This window comes from Akebia trifoliata, chromosome 12 (genome assembly GCF_017979445.1).
Source record: "Akebia trifoliata isolate Shusen 1 chromosome 12, ASM1797944v1, whole genome shotgun sequence".
NCBI classification, from domain to species: domain Eukaryota; kingdom Viridiplantae; phylum Streptophyta; class Magnoliopsida; order Ranunculales; family Lardizabalaceae; genus Akebia; species Akebia trifoliata.
In genome coordinates, this window is record NC_141386.1 from 867,208 (window position 1) to 893,907 (window position 26,700).

The window sequence follows — 26,700 nt, forward strand, 5'->3', positions numbered from 1 at the left end:
TCATCGAAATAAGTATCATCGAAATTTGTGTTGGTTGGATATGTATAAATCTCAACCATTTGATTTCATGTTTTCTCAGAGAGTAAGTGGACCCAAACCCAATATATGATATAAATCTACTAATTTGATAGGTTACCAATCGGATCCTCATCGAAACCCAAATCCTCAATCAGATCCGAAGTTATCGGGTCTGATCGATCCACTAACAGCCTACTTCGTACAATCTGCATTTAAACTAAGGGAATCTACCTTCACCAAGCAAGCAAATATGGTTCCAACAAAGAAAATTCAAATTCGGACGAGCTGGGTTTGGGTTTTGTAGTCCTGGAACGAAATAGATGGAGTAAGTATATCAATAGAATTGAAGCCTATTATAATCCAACATAATAGAAGCAGAGAATAAGAAGATTGAAGTATCATCAATAGGACTAGTTTCCAAGGTCTTGGCTGAAATGCCGAAATACCTAAGAACGTCTTAGCAACCATCGAGCCCCCTTGGTGGGATGAAGAACAGAAACAACTAATTCATAACATGACCAACTCATGCGAACATCATCTGATTCTAGACGAAGTTTCACGTAAATGAAATATAAACATAGAGGGTAAGACTTTAATTACGTCGGATGCTGACTGGAGTGCATATCACAGGAAAGACGTCAAAGAAATCCATGCCAGGAAGGAAACACCCTGTCAAAAAAGATAAAAATTTATGAAGCCTTACCAGAAATCTACAAAATAATTTATATGTCACAAAGACTCATTATATGAAAAGCTGTATATACCTGCACTGGTTTGAGGAGAACACCTCCCACTTAGTGAATTTGTAAGTCCTCGAGCAGAACAAAGTCATCGTCATCATTGACCAATGATTTGAGGTCAGCTACCAAGGACTGAGCAAAATGTGAAAAAGAGGGAAAAATGTTTTTCTACATAGCAGAAACCTGGGTCAAGATTTGATTTTCTATAAACTTGTACACTCGAAACATCTACAAGAAGTAACATGAGCCAAAAACAACAAATGGAGAAAAAAATAGGAAAACCTCAACATTGAATTTCACTTTCAAGAGAATGTAACACAAATAAATTCCCAATTTTTTTATTTGAAATATAATTATGTACAGCTGGCACAATTTCCTGGCTTGTAAATGCTACAAACCAGGATACCATGCTTGTTTGATAAGCTATTACAATGGGGTGTGCTCACTAACTTGCACATTGAACAAAAAGATCCTAACTATCACCAACTTGGATCAGGAGAAACACAGCTTCCTTGACAACCAGGCAATTTTCTTCCAAATGAACTTCAACCGAAGACCCTAAAAGAATCTACAGCTGAGCCCACTCATTTCTTGAGTCTTGACAACATGTATACTGCACAGAATATACAAAGAGAGAAATCTTAAATAATCATTTTTAATTCCGAAAGGTCGTCCATTGGAATTTCAAGGCCCATAAAATCATCATCTTGTAATCCATCGACGTCAATGTTCAACCATGAACCAATATCACCTTGCCCACCAAGATCATCAGGAACACCTAGTGCATCCATTTCAGTTATCGGCAGGTTGGAGAAGTCAAGGACATCAGGATCATTCAACGAGTCCAAGCACAAATCATCTTTTTTCTTAGAATTGCTACCAGTACTCATCTCACAAGTCTTCAGGACTGAAGGTAATCCTGCTTTAGCTGGCTCTGAAGCCATACCAACAAGGCCATTGACAGAAACAGATAATTGGGTTGTTTTCTGCTTAGGTTTCGCTTTGGACTTCCTTTCAACCTTAACACTACCTAAAGATGGCCGACCAATTTTCGTAGTGCCATTTCTAGGTAACGTCTCTCGGTTGTGTCCCTTTCCCTCTCTATCTCTCTCACTCCGCTTTCCTTTTGCACCACTTAAAAGAGAACTACCAATACCTGAAGGGGATCTAAGAGAAGTACCAACAACATCATCAAGCAACAACTCCCTCTTTTTCACTCTAGTCGACCCTGAATCCTCTTTGCCGGTAGTTTGTTCATCTAAGTTATTTACGGACTGGAAACCATCGGAAGAGTATTTTTCACGAGTATCCATGTTCTGTCCTGACTGTGAAATAAGAGGAAGGATTTGTTGTGAACCCATGGAAGCTGCAACCAACAGAGAACATTGCAATCCAGTCAATCACCAAAATGACTAAACTTTTTTGATTAGTGAACAGTGTAAGACCCCATTTGAAAAAAAGATGATGATCAATGAATCATAGACCTATAAACCCCACGAAGCAATTTGACAAATCAAACATAAACTGTCAATGGATCGATCAGACCCGTAATCCGATATGTCCTGATCCGATAACTTTGGGTCTGGATCGATGTTTTGGATTCTGATGGGGATCCGATCTGGTTAGGTTTCAATCTGATATCTTACTGGATCGGATATGGATCAACCATGTCCTGATCCAATAAGGATCCGAACCGATAATATGTTACAAAGTAAATAAATTATATTATATATTTGCAGAGATGAATGAAGTTTATTTAGATTGTGTATACAAAATCGGGTTTGACCTGATCTGATTGTTAATGAATTGGAATTGGATCATAATATTGAGATCCGATACTTATCAGATCGGTCCCGAATCTGATCCAGTGACAATCCTAATACATACAATGTGTGTGGTCATGTAACAAGTGTCTTGCATGTATTTATGGAGATACCAAGTTATTTTCCAAAAACACATTAGGAAGCGCACCTGAATCCCTAACTTCTGGAGAACGGACTGGAGTATCAGCATACAGTTTGGAAGACTCTCCCTCCATGACACCACCTATGAACTCAGCATTGTTTGAAGAAGAAGACACAGAACGGAACACATTCCTGAATACAGGCTCGTTAAAGCAGCTTTCACCCGTATCTTCAAACTTTTGACATCGTTCAAGTGTTCGCTTGACAAATTCCATGGCAGACTGCTTAGCATTTTTTCTACTCGCACCCTTGCCACAAGTGGGATTAGGACCCCAGCAAGCCTGTCAAACATAGTTAGCATATTACATCCACATCTTGATGTACAAAACCATATGGAAAATTAACAGAACAACAGTATATCTCATAAGCATCTTCATTGTATTATAGCTTCATCTACAATTAAGAGATAGATGCATTGAAGTGACATTTAAAAGTGTGATGCCTCCTATTATGGTAAATAAAGAGAGATTCTATTGCCATGCCAATTTTTGCTAACTCTACCCCAAGTCATATGTAAATAACCAAAGAATTAGCACACATCTCGGGGGACTAGCTAAAGTTGATGTGGCAATATAATCTCTGTAAATAAAACAAAGGTGAACATAACCAACAAACAACTGATCTTACTGGTAAGACAATACTAAGAAACAGAAACGTTCATACCTAGAAATCAGAAAACTTGAACCTAGGCAACAATCTAATCACCTTTCACCAACCACAGTTCCAAGTATCTAGATTAAAAATCACACAACTGAAACCACTAGACCAGATAGTCTTACTCGATTTCTTACAGTGGCTTATCCACATCTATTTAACAATAGCAAGTTTTCAGAGGAAAAAATACGTAAAATAATAAACAATATTTTTATAATAACATATTGTATTTATTATGGACAATAACTTCTTAGCATCTCCATCTATACCTAAGATACTTTTTCTAAATTTTAAACTTTTTTGTCTTCTTACTCTTCTGATAGATTCTCTATTTTGCCTATTATGTCTTACTTCTTGTACTAATCAAGTATAATCTAATTTTTCTGCACTTTTCTACAAGAGCAGTCATCACATCCACACCTTACTTGAACAATGTGGGGATGTTAAATTCTAGCAAGTTATTTAATATGTTCATCTCTTTATCTGAAGTATAGATAAAGAAAGGTACTAAAGAAATTAGTGGATGAAAGTAAAGTATGGGTGGAAATGGATAACAATGAGGGTAGGGAAATCAGAGACAATGATGACGCTTTGGATGATCCTACAAGTGACGGCAATGAAGACACGTAAATACTGCATGGACTTGCTATTGAAATTTGATTTATTTTTTTTTTTTGCTATTGAAATTTGATTTATAATGATTCAGTTTATGATTTATGCTCATTTAAGGGCTATCATGTCAATGCATTGATATCAGGTGCTAGGCTCGAAAGTGTCATTCACCAAGGTAAAAGATAAAAAAATAAGAACCAATGTGTTTATTCTATTTACTATGAATTCATTTTTCAGAGATTAATTGTGATTTTTAGAGTACTTCTCTAAAAATTAAAAGTGGGACTTTCATTTAGCCTCTCAGAGGCAAATTGACACACTATGCCTCATGAGTTACAACTTTTTAACTGGAAAATTACTCAATGGACCTCGAGTAGGAACTTCTTTCTAACTACTCCCTAACTTAATTTTGGGGGTAACTTGATAACCAAATTAGTAAAATCTTCTTTTTAAATGCCCCTCGCCTTAGGACAAATTTTGAAGTCCACAAGACGCCCTTTCTCATCTCTTTTACTTGAATTTTTAATGGCCATTGTAATTGTGATGGAAAATGATGAATGGAGCAGAACATATTCATAACTTCGAAATTTTAGATGTAAAATTTGATCCAATACCTATTTCTCCAAATACCATCTGAGTAAGGCATGATTATTTAATTGAGACCTTACAGATTCTACCAGTAGACATATATATGTTCTGAAGGCTATTGAAAAGGATGCATAAACAACTAAAGAAAGATTTACAAGGCGAGTTGTAGTCCAAATATGAAATATCAAATTCCAAGAAGAAAAAAAAGAGGATATGGATGAAAAGAATCAGGTATTGAACAACAAGAATTACCATATATTTCTCATATGTCATTCCGACAAGTTTGTCAAAAGCACGTCGCTCGATCTCCCTGTATAATCATATAATGTTGGCATGAGAACAATTGGGGACAAAATATCAAAAGGAATACCAACAATGAATGTGAAGCTATCCAAGAAATCAATTTGTACCTTTCTTGAGATTCTATTGCAGCTGTGGCAGACATCTCCAGTTTATGTAGAAATTGTTTCTTCTTTACAACCTATGATAAATAGTACTAAACTCAGATGATTCCTTTAAAGAATAGTTTATATTGTCGTATATTATAAATAGTATATTAGATATCACATTAGATGCATATATGCGGAATGAAAAATGCCCACGTACCTGTATAAATGCCAATAGTGTGCACCCACACACATACAACACGTATATCAGAAAGTTGAAAATTTGTTGGTTGGACAAGGAGGGTTTTGTTTTGTTTTTGTTTTTGTTTTTTTTTCTTTTTCTTATTGGCCAGGGCAACACATGCATCTAACACTGCAATGTATTGGAACTGAAGATATGACGAAACTCTAGACAATTCATACTTTCTGTACTATGCACACCCATTAACATGAGGACTATTGAAAATACCTAACAAGTTGTATGAAACACCATAAAGTTATGCATGTTTAATGAACTAAACACTTTTCATAGAAAGTATAACTGAGGACATGGACTACAAGATGATCTGCAAGGATATAGAACAAGGAACTTTTATTTGAATGTAAAATGAAAAGGAAACTCTTGAGTGGGCCATTACGAAAGGGCTCGTTTGGCTGTCATCAGAAAGTACCTTCCCATGGAGCTTCTCCTCTAATCTACTGATGTCTCCACTGATCTCTTCTTCTTCACTCTGAGTTAGTTCAGGCTGAAAAGAGAACAAAAATTTATTTATTTAAAAAAAAAAAAAGGAAAGTAAATCCAAATGACAAGATCCTTATTATAATAAAAGAAGGGTGGTATTGTTGAAGAAAATTCATATTAGATAACTTTTTAATTATGAAAATGCCTTACATTACATTAAATGACACAACGCATTATACAATTGACTATTTACTTAAATTTTTAAAACAATCTCTTAAATTAATTACGAAGATAAGTTTAACCTTATATAAATACTAAATCTATAAATCATGAGCAAACGCTTGCACCCAATAGTTTAATCAAAAGCAGAAGGTGCCACCTTGGCGAGATGGTAAAGTTTGCGTGTGATAATACCACAGACCTTCCCCTCTTCATACTTAAACCATAAAAAAACAGCTTATGCTCCTCACCTCAGTGAGGTGGTAAGATGTGTGTGATAATACCAGATATCTGGGATCAACCCCTCCCCACATACTTTAAACTTTAAAACAATAATAACTAACTTAAAGCAACACAGCTCTTATCAAGAAAACAAGCTCTTCGCTCTTTCTTTTTCTTTTTTGATAGATGTAAGAGTGAAGGCAGGGTTTTCATTCTAGGTCAGTGGTATTACCACACACACAGTTTATCAACTCATTGAGTTGGCACTTTCAAGCAAGGTAGTAAATATGTATATCACCAAAGCCACCCAGACAACAGCTTCAATCAAATAGGGAACAAAAAACTAACATATAAAAATAAATAAACACTGAAACATTGCATACCCATTCAATATGAAAACTATGGTAAAAGGAACCTACCATTGTTTCTGGGAAAATTCCAATACTCTGAACCTCCAGGAGAAGTCTTTCATCCATGGACATCTGATTATACTGAGATTGAGTACACCCGATGCTATTCATCACTGCTTGGTCGGGTTGTGAGCCATTTAGGGCATGCCCAAAGTTTGAGATCATCCCTGTATTTGGATCTGCCCTTCTATCAGCACATTCCAACTCATTGGATTCCAGCTCATCAACATATCTACGAGTGGCCGTTATTCTATAACCATTTGAAGTGGGTCTTCCAACAGTCTGAATGGTTCCTAATGTCCGTTGATGCCAACTATCAGATTTTGACTCTGCATCCAGCTCAAATCCAGTTTCATACGCGTCAAAATTGATGTCTTCATCTCCACTACAGCAAAATCCCTCATTCTCATCCTCTGAAATTAAAGCGGCAAGGAGTCTCTGACACAAAGGGGTCTCATTATGAACACTCATTCCTGGTACTAAATGATCTGGTGATTGTTCAACACTCTTTGCTTTATTGGCAAACCACGTATCTTTCTCGCATTCAATTGGCCCTATTCCATTAGGGACAGTACTGCAATCATCTATACAAACTGGGCCTGGGGTCGATGTCATAGATCCAAGATCACCCTGGGAAGGAAAATGAAAAAAAAAAGTAGATACATTCATATCCATAATCTAAAATATTCAAGGGCTGCACAAACCATGTAGTTTGAATTATTCAACAATGAAATTGTACTGTCCAATACTGAAGACAAGACAGCATTTTGTGTATAAGGTTAAAAAAAGGTCATGTCTCTTATTCTATTGAAAAGACGGAATTTAGTGTCCAACTTATTCGAAATGAACGATTCACAAGCGCCTTCTGTTCCAATAAAGATCAGAACGTATTATGAATCATCCACATCATATAAGTATCTATTGCTTATTAGATTAGTAATATACATGATAGAATAAAAATAGTCAGTAAAAAAATATAGATGTGCTTTTTAGGGACTCTTCTATTCCTAATAGATGTGATTTGTGCAAAGATACTTGTGAGATAGTTGACTACATGTCTCTTTTTCTCGGGACATTTGGGTCGAATTTCTCAGTGCTTTGGTGTGTGTTGGGTCGTCCCAAGCATCATTTATGAACTTTCCTACGATTGCATTCTACGCATTCCCCCATAAATGAAGGATTTTGTGGGAACTCCAACCATTCACGGCATGCTGGATTTTGTGGAAAGAAAGGAATGGAAGTCTTTGAGAACAAATAACGGGTGTGGTAGCAGTGTCGCAGGTCAAGGCCCTATTGCATTAATGGATATTCATCATCCCAAGAGGGTCTCGATTCGATGTCATTGGTCAAGATGGGAGGAAATGATCAACGGATAGAGTCGTTAGGTGGTCTTGTATTGATTTCCTCCACGAGCACCTCTCTCATGTGTTATTTCCTTCTTTAAACAGTGAGTTTTCTCCCTTTCTTTTAACATATTTATCTTACCAATCAAAATCAATGGAGACAGATAAGGAGCTCCTGAAAATAACCATGTATGATAAAGAACTGTAAACAGCTTCCATACCTTCAGCTTGGATCAGTACAGCATTTAGCATGAAAGCAGCAGATTCATCAATACGGAAAATAAGAAAATCATTTTCTTCACAAAACATAAAATTAACAAGCAAAGGGGTAACTATTTCAGATCAAAGATCTCAATAAATCGTTACAAAGAAAACAAAGTCATTACCTGTCGCTTTAGAAAGGCTATGTCCTCAGCTGAGATAAAACCAAAAAACTGCTCCATTTGCCTCCAGAATGCGTTGGAACAAGCATGATCTGCAATTACAGTTGAAACAGTCAATCCACTAAAAACAAGTTTTTGATTAGTGTTTGAACATTAAAATCTTAGTGGGAATGATACCGGGATTTACAGCGGCATTTGCAGCAGCCAGTAGCTCTTCATGCTCATTTGATTCTCCTGGAAATAAAAAGTTAAAGAAAAGAAACTGCACAATTAGATGGACAACAAACCACGGTGCTTTGCAGAACTTCTATAATCCAATATTTTGTAGGTCAAATACCATGAAAATCTGGTACTCCACCATTGACTGATTGCCTAGGGCGTGTATAAGCCTTACGGTTTGGTGGGCGACCTGCTTTACTGTGTCAAAAGAACCAAAATAATAAGAGATTATAACAGGATAACCCTAGCAGTGCTACAATTAGGAATAGAAAAGTCAATGTGCAGGAGAACCTCAAACTAGGGATGCAACTTGGTTCGGTTCAAACCAAGAACCGAACCAAACCAAACCAATGGCTTTGGGTTGGTTTGGTTTGGTTCGGTTTGGATTGGAACAAGTTGCACTTCAGTTATGGGTTAAGAAAACGGAGACCCGATCAATATGGTTCGGTTCTCACTTCAAGGCATGTATAAAACCAAACCCTCATGTAATAAATAAATATAAATTCAGTTATTATGAATTATTTTAAGAGCTAGGACATAGATTAATGACTTTTTTATAGATAGGTTAATGATTTATTATAGAAAATCGATGTTTATTATATATATATATATATATATATATATATATATATTTTTTTTTTTTCTTTTTTCAATTAAAAATATGTTACTTCCAAGAAGGTTTATAGAATATTGACAATCCATAGAACCGAACCGACCTTAGATTGGTTTGGTTCCATAGGCATTTTGGTTTGGCTCTGGTTCTTATTTAGCGGAACTTACCTATGTCGGTTCTCTTCCAATTTGATCCCAAACCAAACCAAGTTGCACCCCTACCCAAAACATTTAAAAGAGAAAACGTATCACCTTTCAATCTTATCAAAACCAAGTCTAGCACTTCTGAGCTGTTTTGCAGTGATTGCACTGTCCAGCTTCTCAACCGGTATTGGAATGCCAGACCTTGTAGTAGTAAAACCCCTCACTGTCCTTCCTTGTCTCCGAACACCATTTCCAAGATCCTCATCAAGCATCTTATTCTTTCTTGACGGCAACACCAGACTTGAAACCTTGTGAACATTCTGCCCACCTTTCTGATCTAACTCACCAGACTTTTTACTCTTATCCTTGGACTTGATTTCAGCAGCTCCGGACTCCTCGCTTTCTGATGGTGCAGCTGAAGAAAAATGGTCACCTTTTAATTTACTTGGCTGGAGAGCATTACTGGACAAGCGTCTTGGGAACCCTGACCCATTTTCATTACCAGTAACATTGGATATTGTATCTGAAGCTGGGATTTCATCATGACTTGAAACGGGTGGAACAAAATTTGATCTTCTGGCAGCACGGGATATCTTTTGTGGCCTTTGCCCAGCCCACTGTGCTACTGGCGGGGATGAAGACCGTGCTGATGTGGTACGTTTGCGGTTGTTAACCCCAACAACGGGATGGAGTTTATTTGTACTTTGGGACAGCTCCCAATCATCTGGGACTCCAAAAGGTCGATGGACATTGGGCGAGGACTTGAGTATTGCACCTGGACCTGATCGTGGTGCCCGTGCAGATGTATTCATTCTTGTGATTGAAGTAGGACTATCTGAAGTATTATTTTCACGGATATTCGATCTGGTATTGATGAATAATTTGTAGCAAACAAAAGAAAAAAAGAGAAGTAAATCCCTCATTAAAAAAAAACAAAATTATAAAAACAACTTAACAGTAGTTCTAAAAAAACACAAATCTGTGGTTAAGTTTTTAACTCATACTTATTAATGGCTTTCATATTGACTCTTTCTTTGTCTGAACCAACAGGGCGATCTCTTCTATCATTGAGAAGAGAAACATTGTCCTGGTCAGCCCGAGGTGCAGAACGTGTGCCAAGGCCAGTTTGTTGAGAGGTTATATCCGATTTTCCAACACCGACTGCACCATTAGATGGACCTGACCTGTACGTGGTGATATTTAAAATATAAAAGCCTAGCATATAATAGGAGCATATGATGAGGAAAAAATTAAAGTGAAACAAAATTGTATTACAAAAGTTTGCAAGGGAACATCATATTCTAAACAAAAAAAAGGTAAAGAAAAAAAGAAAAGACAACGATCTTACTTTCCCAAAAAAAACAGTAAAGAAAAGACATACATCACTTTAACCAAGCATTAAAAGAAACCACACCTGAAGCCATGAGCATTACTCAATCTTGAACGGACATCATTACCAAGCCTTTGTTGCATGTCCCGTTTGGATTCCCGATCACCATCAAGAGGTCTAGTCAACAGTGTACTAGCAGAAACATCTGCCTTTATCCCAGAACGCTTTTTCTTCATTTTTGACTTTTCCCAACCGTCAACACTAATGGATAATGTTCGATCCTTTTCTTCAGATTGAACAGTATTTGCAAGCCCAAACATTTCTCTATCTCGATCCATGGCCCCAGATGGCCTGGCAAGAGAATTTGCACGTGCATCCATCTAAACAATCAGAAACAAATGTAAATCATTCGTGAATAGTTTGTGAATTTAACCTAGCATGAGATTTAGTTAAACGAAAAAAACTCTGAATCAGAAAGAACAAAGAAATTGTGCAAATGATGTGCAACATAGACATGAACATCTATGTAGGATTCCAACATGCTGGAGTGTCCATACAATGGTGGCATTGAAAAATGTTGTTAAATGGAGGTCATTTCATGACATACAACCATTCTGGTATAACAGAAAAACATTGAAAACATACACTCAGAAACAGATAATATCAAATTTTGTAATAACATAAGTACCCATGTCGAAAGATATGTAGTGTCCATGTTACATCGGCATAAGAAAATGGGACCAAAGGCTTAAAGATAGTTCCAAAGAAAAGATAAATAATTCATAATCAGATGTATATACAACAAAATGGATAATATGCATCAATCCATGAATAATTATAATTAGCATAGTCACAAAATTTGCTGAATTTTCATGAAAATCCAAAAAATATCACCGAAAGAGAGTATGACAAAAAAATCAGAGATTTATAGTGCTTCAAGAATAATCACAGATTAATTGAAAAAGTAGATACTTTAAAGTAACAATCAGTGGGGTTTTTTTTCTTTCAATTAAACACAATTATTCTCCAAAAATTCAGATTATTCTCAAAAAACCGGCTTGATATTCTCTCCTTTTTTTGTTGTTGTTGTTGAAGATTTCCTATATTATCCAAATTAACAGAATTGACCCCCACGGATTCAAACTTGGTTACTATGATAACTAGTTACACAATACTTATGTATAAGATAACTTACGTGAGATAATCATATATAGTTCATAAGGAAATAGAACAATCATTAACAAACATAAGTCCAAAAAATATAAATAGAAGTATACAAAGAGGTAAAGGGAGTTTGGAATACCTGTACATCCAGCATAGAGGTCCGGATGCGTTTGTTGGGAGGAGCATTCTTGGTCCTCTCGTCTGACTTCTGAGGCTCAAGGTCAAAACCACTTGAGATCACATGGCCTTGAGCTCCCATCTTAGCTACGCTTGCTCCAAGGACTGGACGATCACCTGATAGCGAGGCATTTGACCGCTCACTTGATGGAACATCAGATCGAGATCGCTTCCTTGGCATAATATTTGGAAAAGCCTTATCGAATTTAGATATGACTTCATTGAATATTTTCACTCGATCCCTGTTAAATAAAAAACTTCGATAAATGACAAAGATCTATAAAATTTTAGGCTCAATATGATTGCTTAGAATTGGAAAAACAACTCCTAAAAAAGAAATTTCTACTATTTGGAATTTCTGAAAATTCCAAAATAGTAGAAATTTCTTCAAGGGGAAATTCTTTCCAAGCTTTAAAAATAGCAAATCCAACACATACTCCATCCCAATCGCCATCCCCTCTCAAAATCAATTACCATCTCCTTCTCCATTTTAGAGAATCAAATTTTCAATTGTCAAAATGGAGGGCAAGTTTGGATTCTCCATTTTTTGGCTCCAAAAAGATTTCATCCCCCAACTGCTATTTTGGAGAGTCAGTTTGGATTTTAGAGTCTCCAACAAAGTCAACATTTCCATCTCCATTTTGGGTAGCACGGTTGGAGTGCAAACCCCATGAATATCCATAATGGAATGGCTAGCCATTATGGAGTTTTCCCTAGGAGTTGCTCTAAAAGCCTTATTGTAAAAGGAAGATCTACCTTGCCCTGCCACAGTTTTCATGAAGACAAGCCTTAACCCGCTTGAGGTCCTCCAGTGAGGAAGGATGAATCTGCTTGGTATTTAAAGAGCCAGACAAGGAATCATCGGGTGAAATTCCAAGAGCAGAAGTTATGACTCTATTAAGTTCGCCTGGCCGAGGGAATTTCTGTCCCGTAGAGAACGGTTTAGCATCAGAAGGCAAACCATGCAAAAAATTAATCACATCTCCTTGTGACACTGTAGAACCACTTCTCGACATGCTGGGAAGTGTCGATAGGACCCGATTCTCCATGCCATCACGGAAACTGGCAGATCTGTCAAGTGAAGCAGTTGTGTAGGCTCCCCGCTGTCCACTAGGGTAAGTTGGCCTATCCGGGCTACCAGAAGACATATCAAATTTATTGCTAGTTGACATTGCATTAATTTCTCTAAGCTCTCTGAGTTACTGATCCAGAAAAATTAATTGACGAATGACATGTACATAGACAGCAGAAATTTAAATCCTAAAACAGCGACAGCATAATAGGCAACAGCCACGCCTGCACAAGGATAAAAATAGAAATATAGAATCTCAAATCCTATTTAAATTTAAATGGGAAAGACGAAATTAATAGCAGCCCTGTAATTAAAGCAACTAAACTCATTCCTAAGCTATTAATGTTCCTAAAGAACAGAATCTACAAAATCCAAGTCCAAGAGTTTCAAAAGTAGAAGCATTTTAGAATAATGACATCTTGTAGAAACGTATATAACTCTTCAAACCCTAATTTATAAAAAGGGTATGGAATGTTTATTACAATTTTAGTTGTGCAAAACATAAAACACACACACACAAGACCAGGTTTGAATAAGTGTGTTTATAAAGAATAAATGCATTTGTTTATCTGTGGGTTGCTATTTTCATCTGAGGCTTTTTGTTGTACTTTGTCACAACAAAATGTGTAGCATTTGTACAGGTGGTCATATGCTAATTTAGTTTTTTGTTTTTTCATCCCCATTTGCTCTCATAAGATCCATAATTTTTTGGATAGTAGTAAATATGTTGAAAACACATGAAAATTAAGAAGGTCATAACTACTCTACAAAAATTGGTGGTGAACACCTTCTACACTAAGGCAACCCCACCACACATGCCCGCCTCTCTTCTTCAAATGCTTACATACAATATTGAAGTCTCCAGGTCTATAGTTGAATGTTGAACTTGTTTAGTTTGATTTGAAACACATGATGTGATGGAACATCATCATTGCTACCAAAGCCCACGGTTCTTGATCATTTCAAGGAGAGATGGAATCAAATTTGAAGATATTGGAAGGGTCAATCAACATGACCATACTTTGGCACAAAACCCCAATCAACTTAAGAAAATAGGATACAAACATGTGTATATGTTACATGGCTGTTCTAAAAGGGTGAAGTACCCATGTTGGTCATGAGCTGAAATCCAACTCTTTTTATATTTAGAACTTCGGTTTAGTGGTCAATAATTGGTGGGATATCAACACTCACAAACCTTACCAATGTCGCAAGATGGCACCTTAGGCGGATTCCAACACTCCATGAACTCTTGCGCAACTCTTATGCTTTTCTTTTTCTATTTATTCCAACATGTAGAGTAGTATCTTCCATAGATTATCTAGTTGTATCCTCTCCAATTAAAATTTTCCTAATATAGAAGGGAACAATAAGTAGAATCGATTAGTATTTGCCCTAGATTACATAAGTTGTGCTTTCCAATTGGAATTCTATTTATGGAAAATCTAACATTGAATATACATATTCACTTGTCTACGTGTGTATGATAAATATATCCTAGTGTAAAAAAAACTCATAATTATCCTTATTCTTGAATGATAAATATTTTTTCTAAGTTGTTTGAACGTCAAATCCTCAAATCCCTTTATTAGGATTTCTCGAACCCAACATTTCTTATCTGTGTGACCTTCAAAACCAATGCTCGTACCCAACATTAGATGTAGATACTCGACATACAAGGTTTGGGGTACCTAACGGACTACTCGCTTACCGGAATAGCCGGAGGGAAGGAACATTCCATGCATGGAATGATAGAACAGAACGGCCGACAGCTACTTGGGTTAGGCGGCTCAGTGAGACAGGGAAGGGCGAACGAAGTGGTGGCTCAGGGAGCTAACACATTGACCAAGATTTCAATAGCAGTAGTTTAACCTAGATTAAAAACTCATACCACAAAAACAAATGAAAATCAAGATGGATGGAGGTATGGAACAATCATCCAAGCTAAGATGATTATAGCCAATTTTCCCAAATTTGAAGGAGATGAAACAGATAGATGAATCTCGAAAGCCTCTGAAACTTATGGTGAAACAGGCATGCTCCTGACAAAAGATTACTAATGTGGAGCAATCAAATCTATTAAACATCATGCCAAACAGATGTAGAGTGCGTTTATTTTTCCAAAGAAGAGCATGCAATAAAAATAAGGTGGATGGGTCAAGAGGTCAAGGTCTTATGTCTTTAGGTCAGTAAGAAAAACAGTTTCATGGAGTTGCAAAAATGGTATACAATGCTAACTAATTATAAATAATAATAATTTTTTATAGGTAAGCCTTTCAATGAGTTTAGTAACTCGGTGCTACAGGATTTGAACCCAAGTCTTTGGTATTATCACCCGAATACTTTACCAATTAAGCTAACTGGCACCTGCATAATAATAATAATGAAGTATATTGGACACTTCATTTAGTAGTGAAAACCCCCAACATTAATGAAAGATTGATATTACTAGCATAGAATGATACAATTCCACTAGTTAAGCAACAATCAATAAGTCAAGATTAGTAAGTTGGTTCTAGCTAGTTACTGCTTACTTCTAAATTTTAGTTTCTGATTGAGTCGGCTAATTGTTAGAAAGTATCACTGGTATGTTTAGGTGTCGACTATCAATTCTTAAGAGGTTGATCACCATCAACCCTTCAAAGAGAACGATTTTTTACTCTATATTTCAATTCTACAGCTTTACTTACTATCTGTTGTTGAACTTGATCTTAGATGCATGGTAACACTGGGTATGAGATAACCATCCAATAAAAGTGTGAAATTATACACAACAACTAACAAAAAAATCAACAGAGAGAAATGTATCGGATCGATTTCATAAAAAAATCATCCAATTCATCAAATTAATACAACACTATACACAATAATCGTATTGCATGAAGCATCAAGATGACGAAATTATGATCTAAACGAGCATCAACAAGCCAAAACTGTTATAATCAATATTGCAGCAGCGAAACAAGTATAAAACCCTAGATGATCGAATCAAAATCAAATAAACAATCAAAAAACACAACGATCAATCAAAAAAAATCAGGATCAAACTCATAATTTAAAAGAATAAAATCTGCAACGATTTTGAAAAACAGAAACATATCTGAAACAACAAGATCGAAAATGCATGAATCGAAACGAACTTACCAAAGATCAATATCGATTAATAATAATCGAATTGAGAATGGAAACTAAGGTTTTGGGAAATAAACTAGGGTTTGGAGGGATATTTGATTTTCGATGTTTTTTTATATTATTTTTTACTTGATACCGAAGGACGAAGGAAGGTAACGGAGAATGAACAGTACTCAGTCATATATATTAATGATTGTATCTGACCTTCTCAGGGGGTCCTACGTCGTTGGGTACTTTATGTCCAACGAACGGCTAAGATGGGAGGGATTATAAAATATGACCGAATTACCCTCACCTTCAACCCCTGACAAGAACATGTGTTGTTTTTTGGGGGATAAGAACATGTGTTTTTTTCCTTAAAAAAATCATTATTTTGGGAAATTTTCCTAAGAGTGAAGCTAGACTGACTAACTTAGTAAGATTTGAAATTTTACTAAGAATCGTGAGCTCACATTTTAGCTTAAAAAACATGATCTGATAACACAGAGATGTAGAGAACAAAAAATTTAGAACTTTGGACAATAAATAATTTAGATAAAAAGAATTTTCATCCTTGAATTTTCGTTTTAAACTTGAGAGTTTGACAACCGTACACTTTCAACATGTTAGATGAAGCTAAGAAGATAATTACTTATTTTTAATCAGAATTTTTCCATGAAATCTAGAAGGTTTTGGCCTTGGAATGCCAATGTGGTAATTCATGTGGGCTCAATGACTCTTAGCAAGATTTGAAATCTAACTAAGTTTGTAAGAAAAGTATTTTTCTTCTTGTAACGTGCTGCAAGTGTTGACAAAATTCCCAAAACTATCACATTGTGCCAATTACTTTGGGAACGGTTAGTCAACACTATGTTGGCTCAGCCATCATATGTAAAAAATTTCATATTTTCGAAAGAATAATATTAAAGCTACCTCAAGATTGTACCTCATATCCACATATTCTGATGGCAAAGTGTGTAAAAATCATTTAAGATTCTTACACACTTTCTCGTAAATGATTTCTACACGCTTTCATGTCAAAATGTGCAGATATGAGGTACAATCTTGAGGTCACTCCAGAATATCTCTTTTCGAAAACTCTGATGATTATTTTGAATGTTTTCTTGTTCTTGGATAGTGTAACCCAGATAATAAATGCATTTAGGGTATTTTTAAAAGATCTATCGAGTGACCATAGATTATATTCAACGCTTCTAATTTATGAATCTATTGTTCGTCGTTTATCATCCGTCGTCACAAATCATCATAATTGATTAAAAATTACATTCATATCTTTGAAATTATAAATATATTATTTCCAGTCCGTCAAAATGAATCGCAACGATCTAATAACTCAAGAAACGTAAAAAAAAAATATGAAAATGGGTATTTTGGATACTTTGAAATTCGTCATAAGGTGAAGGCACATTTTAAAGAAAATATTTTTCTATTTGGATCATTAAAAGTTATTACCCAAAAGTTAGGTGGTAAAAATTTCAATGTTGACTCGAAATATTTCGACATAAACATTTCTCTTTGAATGTATTGAGACAAAATATTCGTTAAATTATAGAACATAATGCCACCTCACCTTTTATGAATGAATTCATGAAATTTAAGAAACTACTATAATTTTGTCCTTTGTAGCTTTATTTGTTGCTATCCTTTCTTTAGTTATCTTATCCAGTATATACTAAAGATACATTACTTGATTCATGTACGCATGTATCCTCTTTTAGGGGTAAAAGAGGAAATATAGTAAAGTTAGATAATTATTATTGAAAAGAGGAAAGTAAAGTTAGATAATTATTATTGAAAAGGGGAAGAAAATGAAAGGAAAGATAATAAAGTTGAAGAGATATGTATTATTGAAATATAGAATAAAATTGAAAGATTTTCTTGGAAAAAAGGGAGAAGATAAAAGGCAATAAAGGTTGTGTGCACCCCATTCCTCTATTTCATTCATTATACCCACAAAAATTATAACTGAGTAAGGTTCATCGTTGTGTTTGTTATATAGATTAAAGTTTATTGGTGTCATAGGCCAAGAATATTTTTTGGGATAAAAAAGAAAGATAGTAAAGTTAGAGGGGTATTATTAAAAAAAAAATGATTAAGGAGAGGAAAAACAATAAAGTTGAAAAAAGGGGGATCCATTGTTGTATTTTATTATACAGATATGTGGATTACGGTTCAGTAACTCATGAAAAATGATTCGTGGAAAAAATACATAATCTCAACTGTTTAAACACAAAATCCAACAATTGAGATAAGTAACTCCAAGATCATGTGTTATTATATATATACAAGTGCTTTGAGATGAGCTAATTTTTTTTTAGGTTGGTCTCTATAGTCCTGAAAGTTCATCCTCACAAAAAACTAGTCCATTCAAAAACTTTCCGACTCCCAAAATCCTCGCAAACAAATACGAACGAATTCATCCTTGAAATAAACATGTGAAATAAATTTTCTTTTCTTTTTATAATATTTTATGTGGAATATTTTTATAAAGGTAAAATTACTATCTTTTATACCAGATGTAAGGAAAAAAAAAATACTTAATAGACCCTGTGGTAGCGATGTCTTTCTAAATGCACCTTGTGTTTTGGGGCGATATCCAACAACCCAATTAGTAATTAGCTCAATGACAATTTTGGACCGATAAGCAATTAATGCACATAGGTCGTGAGTTCGATACCCATTCTAAGCATTAATTCCTCAGGCACCACCTCTGAAGGTGCACCCTCACTTACCTAGAGTGTGTGATATGCAAACATTGCACGTGCCTTGGGACTAGTCCTTAGACAAGACCATGGTATATGGACTAGGCAAAGTCCAAATCGGGCCCGATCCGTTGCCTACAGGGATACCCAGTTATCAAAAATACATAATTTTTTTTATTTCTTAATACCCCCTCACCCCGATAAAACTACTCATTCAAATCATTGAATCTTGGCAATTTGAGTTACTAATCGCGGTGATTTGTGTTCAATTGTTGATCATAACAATTGTATAAGGTTGATATCAATTATTTGAATTATCAATCTTGACAATTACATCATTTTGAACTTTTAAATATATAATTTTTATTTTGACAATTTATAACAAAAAACAATACTGGGTTTTTTTAGTGCTTTTACTTCTTTTTTGGATCAAAATCAATCAAGGGTGGTTTTTTTTGTTTGAAATCTTCTACATAAGACGTTATTTCAAGTTTTAAGCCAATCTTTCCATGTATTTTAGCTGAAAAAACTCAAAAAAAAAAAACAAAAACAAAACAAAAATAATAATACAAAAAAAAATCGAATAAAGTTTTTAGCATTGAGGTCGACAGTAATTAAATAAAATGTCGACCTTGACAATAAAAATATTGAACTTGAAAAAAAAAATTACTGACCTCGAAGCTGTAAAATTTATCCGATTTCATTTTTTTTTTTTTTGAGTTTTTCCAACTAAAATACATAGAAAGATTGACTTAAAACTTGGCATAATGACTTATGTAGATGATTTCAATCAAAAGAATCATCCTTGATCGATTTTGATAAAAAACGAAGTAAACATATGTAAAAAATCCAAGTTTTTTACATACACCTTTAAAATGCTTGAAAATTGCTTCATCATCCTTCTCAAATCATTTTCTTCAGAATGGAGTCTCCAAAACCTGATTGGGATGCCGAAAATCCAATTTTTTTGGATGAAAATGATAAATTTGAATGGTTAGGACAATTTCGACATTTCAATCATGAAAAATGTCTAGAGTGGGGTTCAATGACTAATTAGAAAGAGGGATTTACTAAATGTACTATTTAGCTCACCTAGGGGTGTCAATGGATAATTGAAAATTCGAATTTGAAAATCGGATATAATCCAAAAATTTTGAATATCGGATTCGAATTCGGATGGTTTTATATATCCGAATCCTTATCGGATACGGATTCTGATATTAACATTTCGAAATCGATAATATCCGATTCGAAATAATATATGATATATATTATTTTATTAAAGGGCACTATATCATTGGATCTCACATATACATGGTTGAGATTGTGTGTGAACATATGAGCTCACCTTCCTGAGTCTACGGATTCCAACCCATAATCGATCATCACTAAAGAAAAGGGCACATCGTCTATCCCTACCATTAACAACCCTATAAAGATTATCGAGGCCGCATCTGCTTCACTATTTGATTATTGACATTGTAACACAGTGTATGCTTCCATAGCCATCGAAACCAAGTAATCAACATAAAATGGAGATCCATTATCCATGTGTAGTTAAAAAGCATTCTACAAAAAGAACGTGGACGGACAAAGACAACAAAAGCATATATAAATTCATTCTCAATAACAAAAGACTTGGCATTGAACATTATCAAATGGAGGAACATAATTCGTTTAGCCGACTACAAATCTTTGCGATAAGGTTTCGTTTCTATTGTTGTATGAGCAATTGAAGTAAAGATCATCCATTGATTTGTTGGAGTGGTGAATGAATCCTTTTCCCATCCCACTTTGACAAATCATAATGGAATTTCTATTGTATTATTCCACGACTCGAACTCTCACAAGCCATGGCCAAAAGAATTACAATCTCATAAGAAAACACAAAAAGAAAAAAAAACTATAGAAATGCAGTACCTGCAAGGTTGTGATGCAAGAGATTATGAGCAATACTATCCCTAGCTTGCATTGAAGTATTTGATCTCAAACTACTCTCGGGGACCATTTCATCATCGATGAGATCAATCTTCAACTCCGGATCCAATTCTTCGTTATTCATCTCACAAATATTGTGCAACACACAACATGCCCCAAGTACAACTGGTAAGTCCTGAAGTTTAACCTCAGTTCTCTTCTGCAAACAACACCATCTCCCCTTTAATCTCGCAAATGCTTCCTTCCCAATCCTTTGAATCTCCCCAATTTTCTCATTAAACGCATGTTGCGTCCATGTCAAATGTTGGTGTGTATAAGGCACCAACACCCAATCCATTAAAGGGTACCCTGAATTTCCAACAATCCAATCACCATTCAACAATCCTCCATTCGCTCTTTGATAAAGCGCTGATTTTTCAAGAACTTGGTCATCAGGCATCGAACCAGGCCAACCGATACAAACATCAGTAAACATTCCATTAGGATTAACAACTCCTTGAACTGTAATCGAATACGATGTCTTCTGATTACGCTCTGTGTGTCGCTTATTGAAATAAGCCGCAACATTAACCTTTGGAGCGATAATTGGAATATGTGTAGTATACATTGATCCAAGTACATTAGGAATCCCCGAAATCGATTCGAAATCATTTTTAACTTTTTCTAGGGTTTCCTCATTAGGCCAATTAAGATATTTGGGCATTAAAACAGATTTAATTGCAGAACAAACCTCAAGAACAAGTTTATGACAAGTCGAAATACCTAATCCGAATCGCTTGGACACGAGTCGAAGAGGCTCACCAGTAGCCAATCTCCAAATACAAACAGCAACTCTTTGTCGAACAGGAATCGCAGATCGAAGCATCGTATCTTCTTTCGCAACAACCGAATTCAACTCTTCACAGACCAATTCAAACGTAGATCGACTCATTCGAAACGATTTACGAAACTCAGATTCTGGAAAATCGGGATGGTTACATTCATCCCACCAAGCTTGTGAACGATCCTTCACCCAGAGCCTTCGATGTTGAGGATTTTGATTCGATTTGTTCGAATTTGAGTTGCAGAGCGTGAGAGATGAAATAATCTTAGATGCAGAAGAGAATCGAGATCGTTTGATGCGTAAACGATCAGATTCATCTAAATCAGAATAGTAATCATGGAGATGAGATTCGTAATCGATCATAGATTGAGTTTTTTCGTTGTGGTTGGATTCAGAGAGAGATTTTTCTTCTTGAGAGGATTTAATGGATTCTTGTTGTTCTTCCAACTCTTGTTGTTCTAATAAGAGTAGTGATGTTAGAATCTCCTTTAAAGCTTCTTTGTTTTTGTTGCCGTTCGATGCTGTTGATGTTGTTGATGATGTTTCTTGAGTTGAATCATCTTTTCTTCTGCGTTTCTTCTTGTTGTCTCTCATTTCTTTTGAGTTTGAGAGAGATTGAAACAAAGTGAGGAAGTAAGAGAAGAGAACTGGTTTGGTTCTAGTTTTATGTGGGAAAGAGAGAAGACTTTTGAAGAGAGAAAGATTGAAAATGTGGATAACGTGTCATCTCTCAAGTGTGAACACATGAACTTTGAAGTCGTTCATTATTATTTTTATTTTTTAAAATTTAATTTGGTGAGTTGCTATTGGTAGCCCAGCTTTTACTTATTACACCCCATCTAAAAATAAAGAAAATAAGTGAAGGGGTGAATCTCGATTTCGTACACGCTGAATATGATGAAATTTGAAATTTTGAGTTTGGTAAACTACTCATTTTAATTCTCAAAACATGTTTTTCTAGTAAATTTGTCACTTTATAGTCAATGAATTTGTTGATGATAATCAACGAATGATTTTGCCATATTAGCGATCTCACTAGTAATTTATCTACGAAATCGTTGATTATAAAAGTGAGGAATTCATTGAAAAAATATGTTTTGGGAATTAAAATGAATATTGTATTGGAATCGAAATTTTGTCATAAGTTACACATGTTTTGAGAAATATCTCACAAGTGAATGATTGAGAATAAGTAAAAGTTGGGGGGTGTTAATAGAGGTTTTTGTTTTTTTTTTTTTGTTGCTAAATTTCTATTTTATGATTTTATATGAGCCTAATCATAATTGTAAACAACTATTGAAAGTATCTGAAAGAGTTATAATATTTTGTAATGTTGAGTTTATAATATGGGCCAAAACCTTGAGGGGTCGGCTCAATGGCAATTTCAAATAGATAAGTAGTGAAAGTCTCTAGTTTGTGAGTTCGATATACAATATGAGCATTAAAATGACCTTGCAGCCACCCTGAAGGGCTCATTCTCACTTACCCGATGCGTGTGACATGCGATGTTGCACATGCCCAGCGGAAGAGACCCACATGCCCTGGCCCAACCTTTGCTCTGGGTCTTCAGGTCCCATTTCAAAAAATCCATTATAAAAAAAAAAAAAAAATTTAAAAATATATGGGCTAAATCTTCATAATATATTGAAGAATGTGTTCTTGTCACGCCCTGATCTACAATAATATCAATATTATCTTTGAATTAACCGTCCTAAAGCCTCAGTATTATATAGGGTCGATTTGTCCCTTATAAATACTTCAATCATTGCACTCTTAGGCGATATGGGACTAAGTCTCTCACCTTATGTCGTGCTACTTCTAGGAGCGATTTATCACAATTAAAGAGATTTACAAGAGTATTATTTATAAAATAATTTCGTGAGTTTTTAGATGAGGGGTATTATAGTTCTTATCTTTAATTGCGGTATGATAAATAATTTAAGAAATTGGGGTGTGACGAGGAAAAGTTGGGTTATTAATAACAACTCTCATTTTAATTTTTTATCTTTTATTTTTTAAAAGTATGGGCAGAATAGAAAACTAAAACAGTAAAAGTGGGTGCAGGTGTGAACGGGGTTGAGGAAGATTTCCGATGAAGTTGGGTTGGTGAGGTGGGACGGTGACTTTGGATAACGAGGCGGTTTGTTTTGGCATTTAAGTTACTAGAGAGTCAATAACGTGCAAAGTCGTTGGACGCTAAGGCATTCAATGCCTAATTAAACTTGTGTCACGTCACTGTCATGTGAATTTAAGAAATTTGATATTTTTTTTCTTTCAATCTTTCAATGGTATGTATGTAAATATCAGTTTGCCGACTACATTGCTGTTGTTTTTTTTGTAAAAGAAAAATGCTAAACTGACTTCCGACGATAATTCTCTCGATAGAGAAAATTTTAATTTTTTAAGAATCGTGATAATATATGACTACCTCACATGGAACACTTAGTCGACTCTCCTGACGTGATAAGTTGGGAACAGTAGATTTGTATGTCTCAAGATACAAAATTACACTTCCCCATAAAAAAAAAATGTATTTCAAGACATACAGATCTACGATTTTCAAACTTATCACATCATGAGAGTCGATTGACACCACATGGGATAGTCAAATTATCACGACTCTTTTCCCAACTAACTTGACAAAGATTTGAGTCTTATTAAGGGTTGTTTTGCTTTGATTACTATCTCAGAAATCCAATACTACTACTTTCCTCTAAGTTGTTTCAAAAAACTCAACAAATCAGAAAACAATTTTTTAAACTTGATCGAAGGTTTTGAAAATGGACAACTATCGAATTGTCACACCCGAACTTAAAATGAAAATTCAACGGTGAAAATTAATTAATTTTTTTTCTTCTTCCAAAGTTCGTTTTAATTTATCCTCTAAACCCTGAAGCTTTGGATCATGTCGTTAGATGCCACAAGTTGAGTCCAAGGACCCTTAGTGAGAACGAAATCCTTACTAACTTAATAAGGCTAGTCGGATTCTTCTCGATATCATTCACGAATAAGATGAGACAAGCATTGAAAATCATGATTCGTGAACATTCAAAGCCCATAATAAAATATACTCAAATCCAAGTGTTAGATATCACCTATAAGATTGCTTTATAAATATCTAAGTCTACCAAAAGTTGGTCGAGTTTATCTTTTTCAGTTTTTTTTTAATTCATTCGACCAAGAGAAAAATGATTTGATCAAGAGATTGCCATCTAAATGTGAAACCTGATTTTCCTATTATTATTATTATTATTATTTTCAAGATATTCATATTTTCCTTAAAAAAATAAATTTCCTTTAAATGTTAAAATCCCATATTTGTTTGCAAATTATCATTTTCTCTTACATTATGTTCGGATTGAGAGAAATGGAGAGGAGAGAAAATAAATGAGTTTATTTTCTTTTCACTTGTTTGAAATGTTAAGTGGGAGAGAAGAGAATAGAAAAAAATGTGAATTTTCTCTCTCCAATAATGGAGAGATTTGGAGAAAAATCCTCTTAAAATATTTTATAATTCTAATTCTTCCCCTAAATCTCTTTTAAAATATTTTAAAATTTAAAATTATCCAAAATTTTCTCCTCTCAATCTAAATATGGTGGAGAGAAATTGAGTTTGTCTCCTCTTCTCTTAATGGGGTTCTCTTCTCTCCATTTCTAGTCAAGTGGTGAGAGATTAGATTTGTATCCGATAAAGTTGACTATCACGATAGTTTCACCTAATAATCTTTTTTTCTTTTTTATGATAAACTATTATTTTAAATTTAAATAATTCATGATTTTAGACTCTCTCTCCCTCTCTCTCTCTCCTTATTTCTTGGGTTTCTAACCTACCATTTTCAAAGACATAGGACATTTAGTTGGGGTTGTTGGAATCTAATTCTAGATTCTGATCTTAGATTGTCATAATCACCTGATTATAAAAACTAAGTCAGATAATCTAGAATCCAATTTAAACCTTAAAATATGATTTAAAAATCTAAAAATTACTCTCTCCTTTTATTGACCTTATTTTCTATTGTTGCGAGGTTAAATAAGATACAGAGTCGTAATATATGTGTTGGGATCCTTTGAATCATGATAAATGATCCATGGAAAACACACAATCCGAAGGTTAAAAACGCATTATCCATTTGTAAGAAGAAAACACGTATCTTGAGTATATATCATGCATCTTTAGGATATCTTCAGATAGAGGCTTGCATCATTTCTGATTGAGAGCTACTATTGCCACACCAACTTTTACTAATGCCACACCAATCCTTATCTAAATCATCAAAATGTTCCACAATGTTGGCGTGGCAATAGAAACTCTCTTTCTGATTTTAGCCTATTTTTTAAATCTACTCTTCAGAGAATCACTTTTCTATTCCAAACCAAATTATATATATAGGTAACGGATCTAGGGACATGTGAAAAAATAATGTAACATTAATAAAATATCAAAATATGGGTTAGAAGTTTTGGATTGAGTTGATTTTTTTTGTGAGGATGATCTCTATGATGAGTAGATTATCTGAAAAAAAAATCAGTCCAATCTGAAACTTCTAACCCCATTAAAAGTGATTTAGAATGTAGACTATCAAAATTTTGCCAATTTTTATTAATGATTTGTAAATCACTTTTGATGGATTTAGAAGTTTCAGATTGAGCTGATTTTTTGTGAGGATGATCTTCTCATTATAGTGACCATTTTTGCAAAAAATCAGCTCAATCCAAAACCTCTAACCCATATTTTGAAAAGCCATTATTTTTACATATGTCCCATGAATCACCCCCGTGTGTATATATATGGGCAATGTTCAGCACCAAACATTTTTCAAAACATGGGTTAGAAGTTTTGGAATTAGCTGATTTTTGGTGAGAATGATCACTATGGTAAGGAGATCATCATCACTAAAAATCAGTCCATTCCAAAACTTCTAACCCATATAGGATAAAAATGGTTGGCTAAAATGTTGGCCCAAATGTTTGGTGTTGAACTGGACCCTATATATATATATGGGAAATGTTCAGCACCAAACATTTTGGCAAAACATTTTTCAAAACATGAATTAGAAGTTTTGGAATTACGGTGAGGAGATCATCATTACAGAAAATCAGCCCATTCCAAAACTTCTAACCCTATAAAAAATGGTTTACAAAAAATGGATCCACGATTTTTCAACT

General features: G+C 34.7%; 1 protein-coding gene across 3 annotated transcripts; it reads right to left on the reverse strand.

The window, feature by feature from the left end:
* Positions 1-1,071: 1,071 nt before the first annotated feature.
* LOC147388469 (uncharacterized) lies at positions 1,072-16,242 on the reverse strand. 3 transcript variants are annotated; one of them, XM_086417702.1, is made up of 16 exons: positions 16,084-16,230; positions 14,143-14,290; positions 12,624-13,163; positions 11,830-12,109; positions 10,611-10,906; positions 10,201-10,380; positions 9,305-10,060; positions 8,559-8,638; positions 8,399-8,455; positions 8,225-8,313; positions 6,505-7,125; positions 5,634-5,708; positions 4,987-5,057; positions 4,829-4,886; positions 2,730-3,003; positions 1,072-2,124 (listed from the first exon to the last, which is right to left on the reverse strand). In XM_086417702.1, exons 3-16 carry the CDS (start codon positions 13,037-13,039, stop codon positions 1,400-1,402), a joined length of 3,978 nt encoding a protein of 1,325 aa, XP_086273828.1. In that variant the 5' UTR covers positions 13,040-13,163; positions 14,143-14,290; positions 16,084-16,230; the 3' UTR covers positions 1,072-1,399. The 3 variants fall into 3 exon arrangements, with proteins under 3 accessions (XP_086273828.1, XP_086273827.1, XP_086273829.1); XM_086417701.1 differs by lacking the exon at positions 14,143-14,290 and having other exon boundaries at positions 16,084-16,242; XM_086417703.1 differs by lacking the exon at positions 14,143-14,290 and having other exon boundaries at positions 12,624-13,001; positions 16,084-16,227.
* Between the last annotated feature and the right edge of the window lie 10,458 nt (positions 16,243-26,700).

Coding starts and splice junctions, on each gene's coding strand:
- LOC147388469 (XM_086417701.1), bottom strand. CDS start 13,039: ATGTCAACTAGCAATAAATTTGATATGTCTTCTGGTAGCCCGGATAGG. Junction 3,004..4,828: donor TGACATATGAGAAATATATG/GTAATTCTTGTT, acceptor TATGTTTGACAG/GCTTGCTGGGGTCCTAATCC. Junction 2,125..2,729: donor TCCAGAAGTTAGGGATTCAG/GTGCGCTTCCTA, acceptor TGTTGGTTGCAG/CTTCCATGGGTTCACAACAA.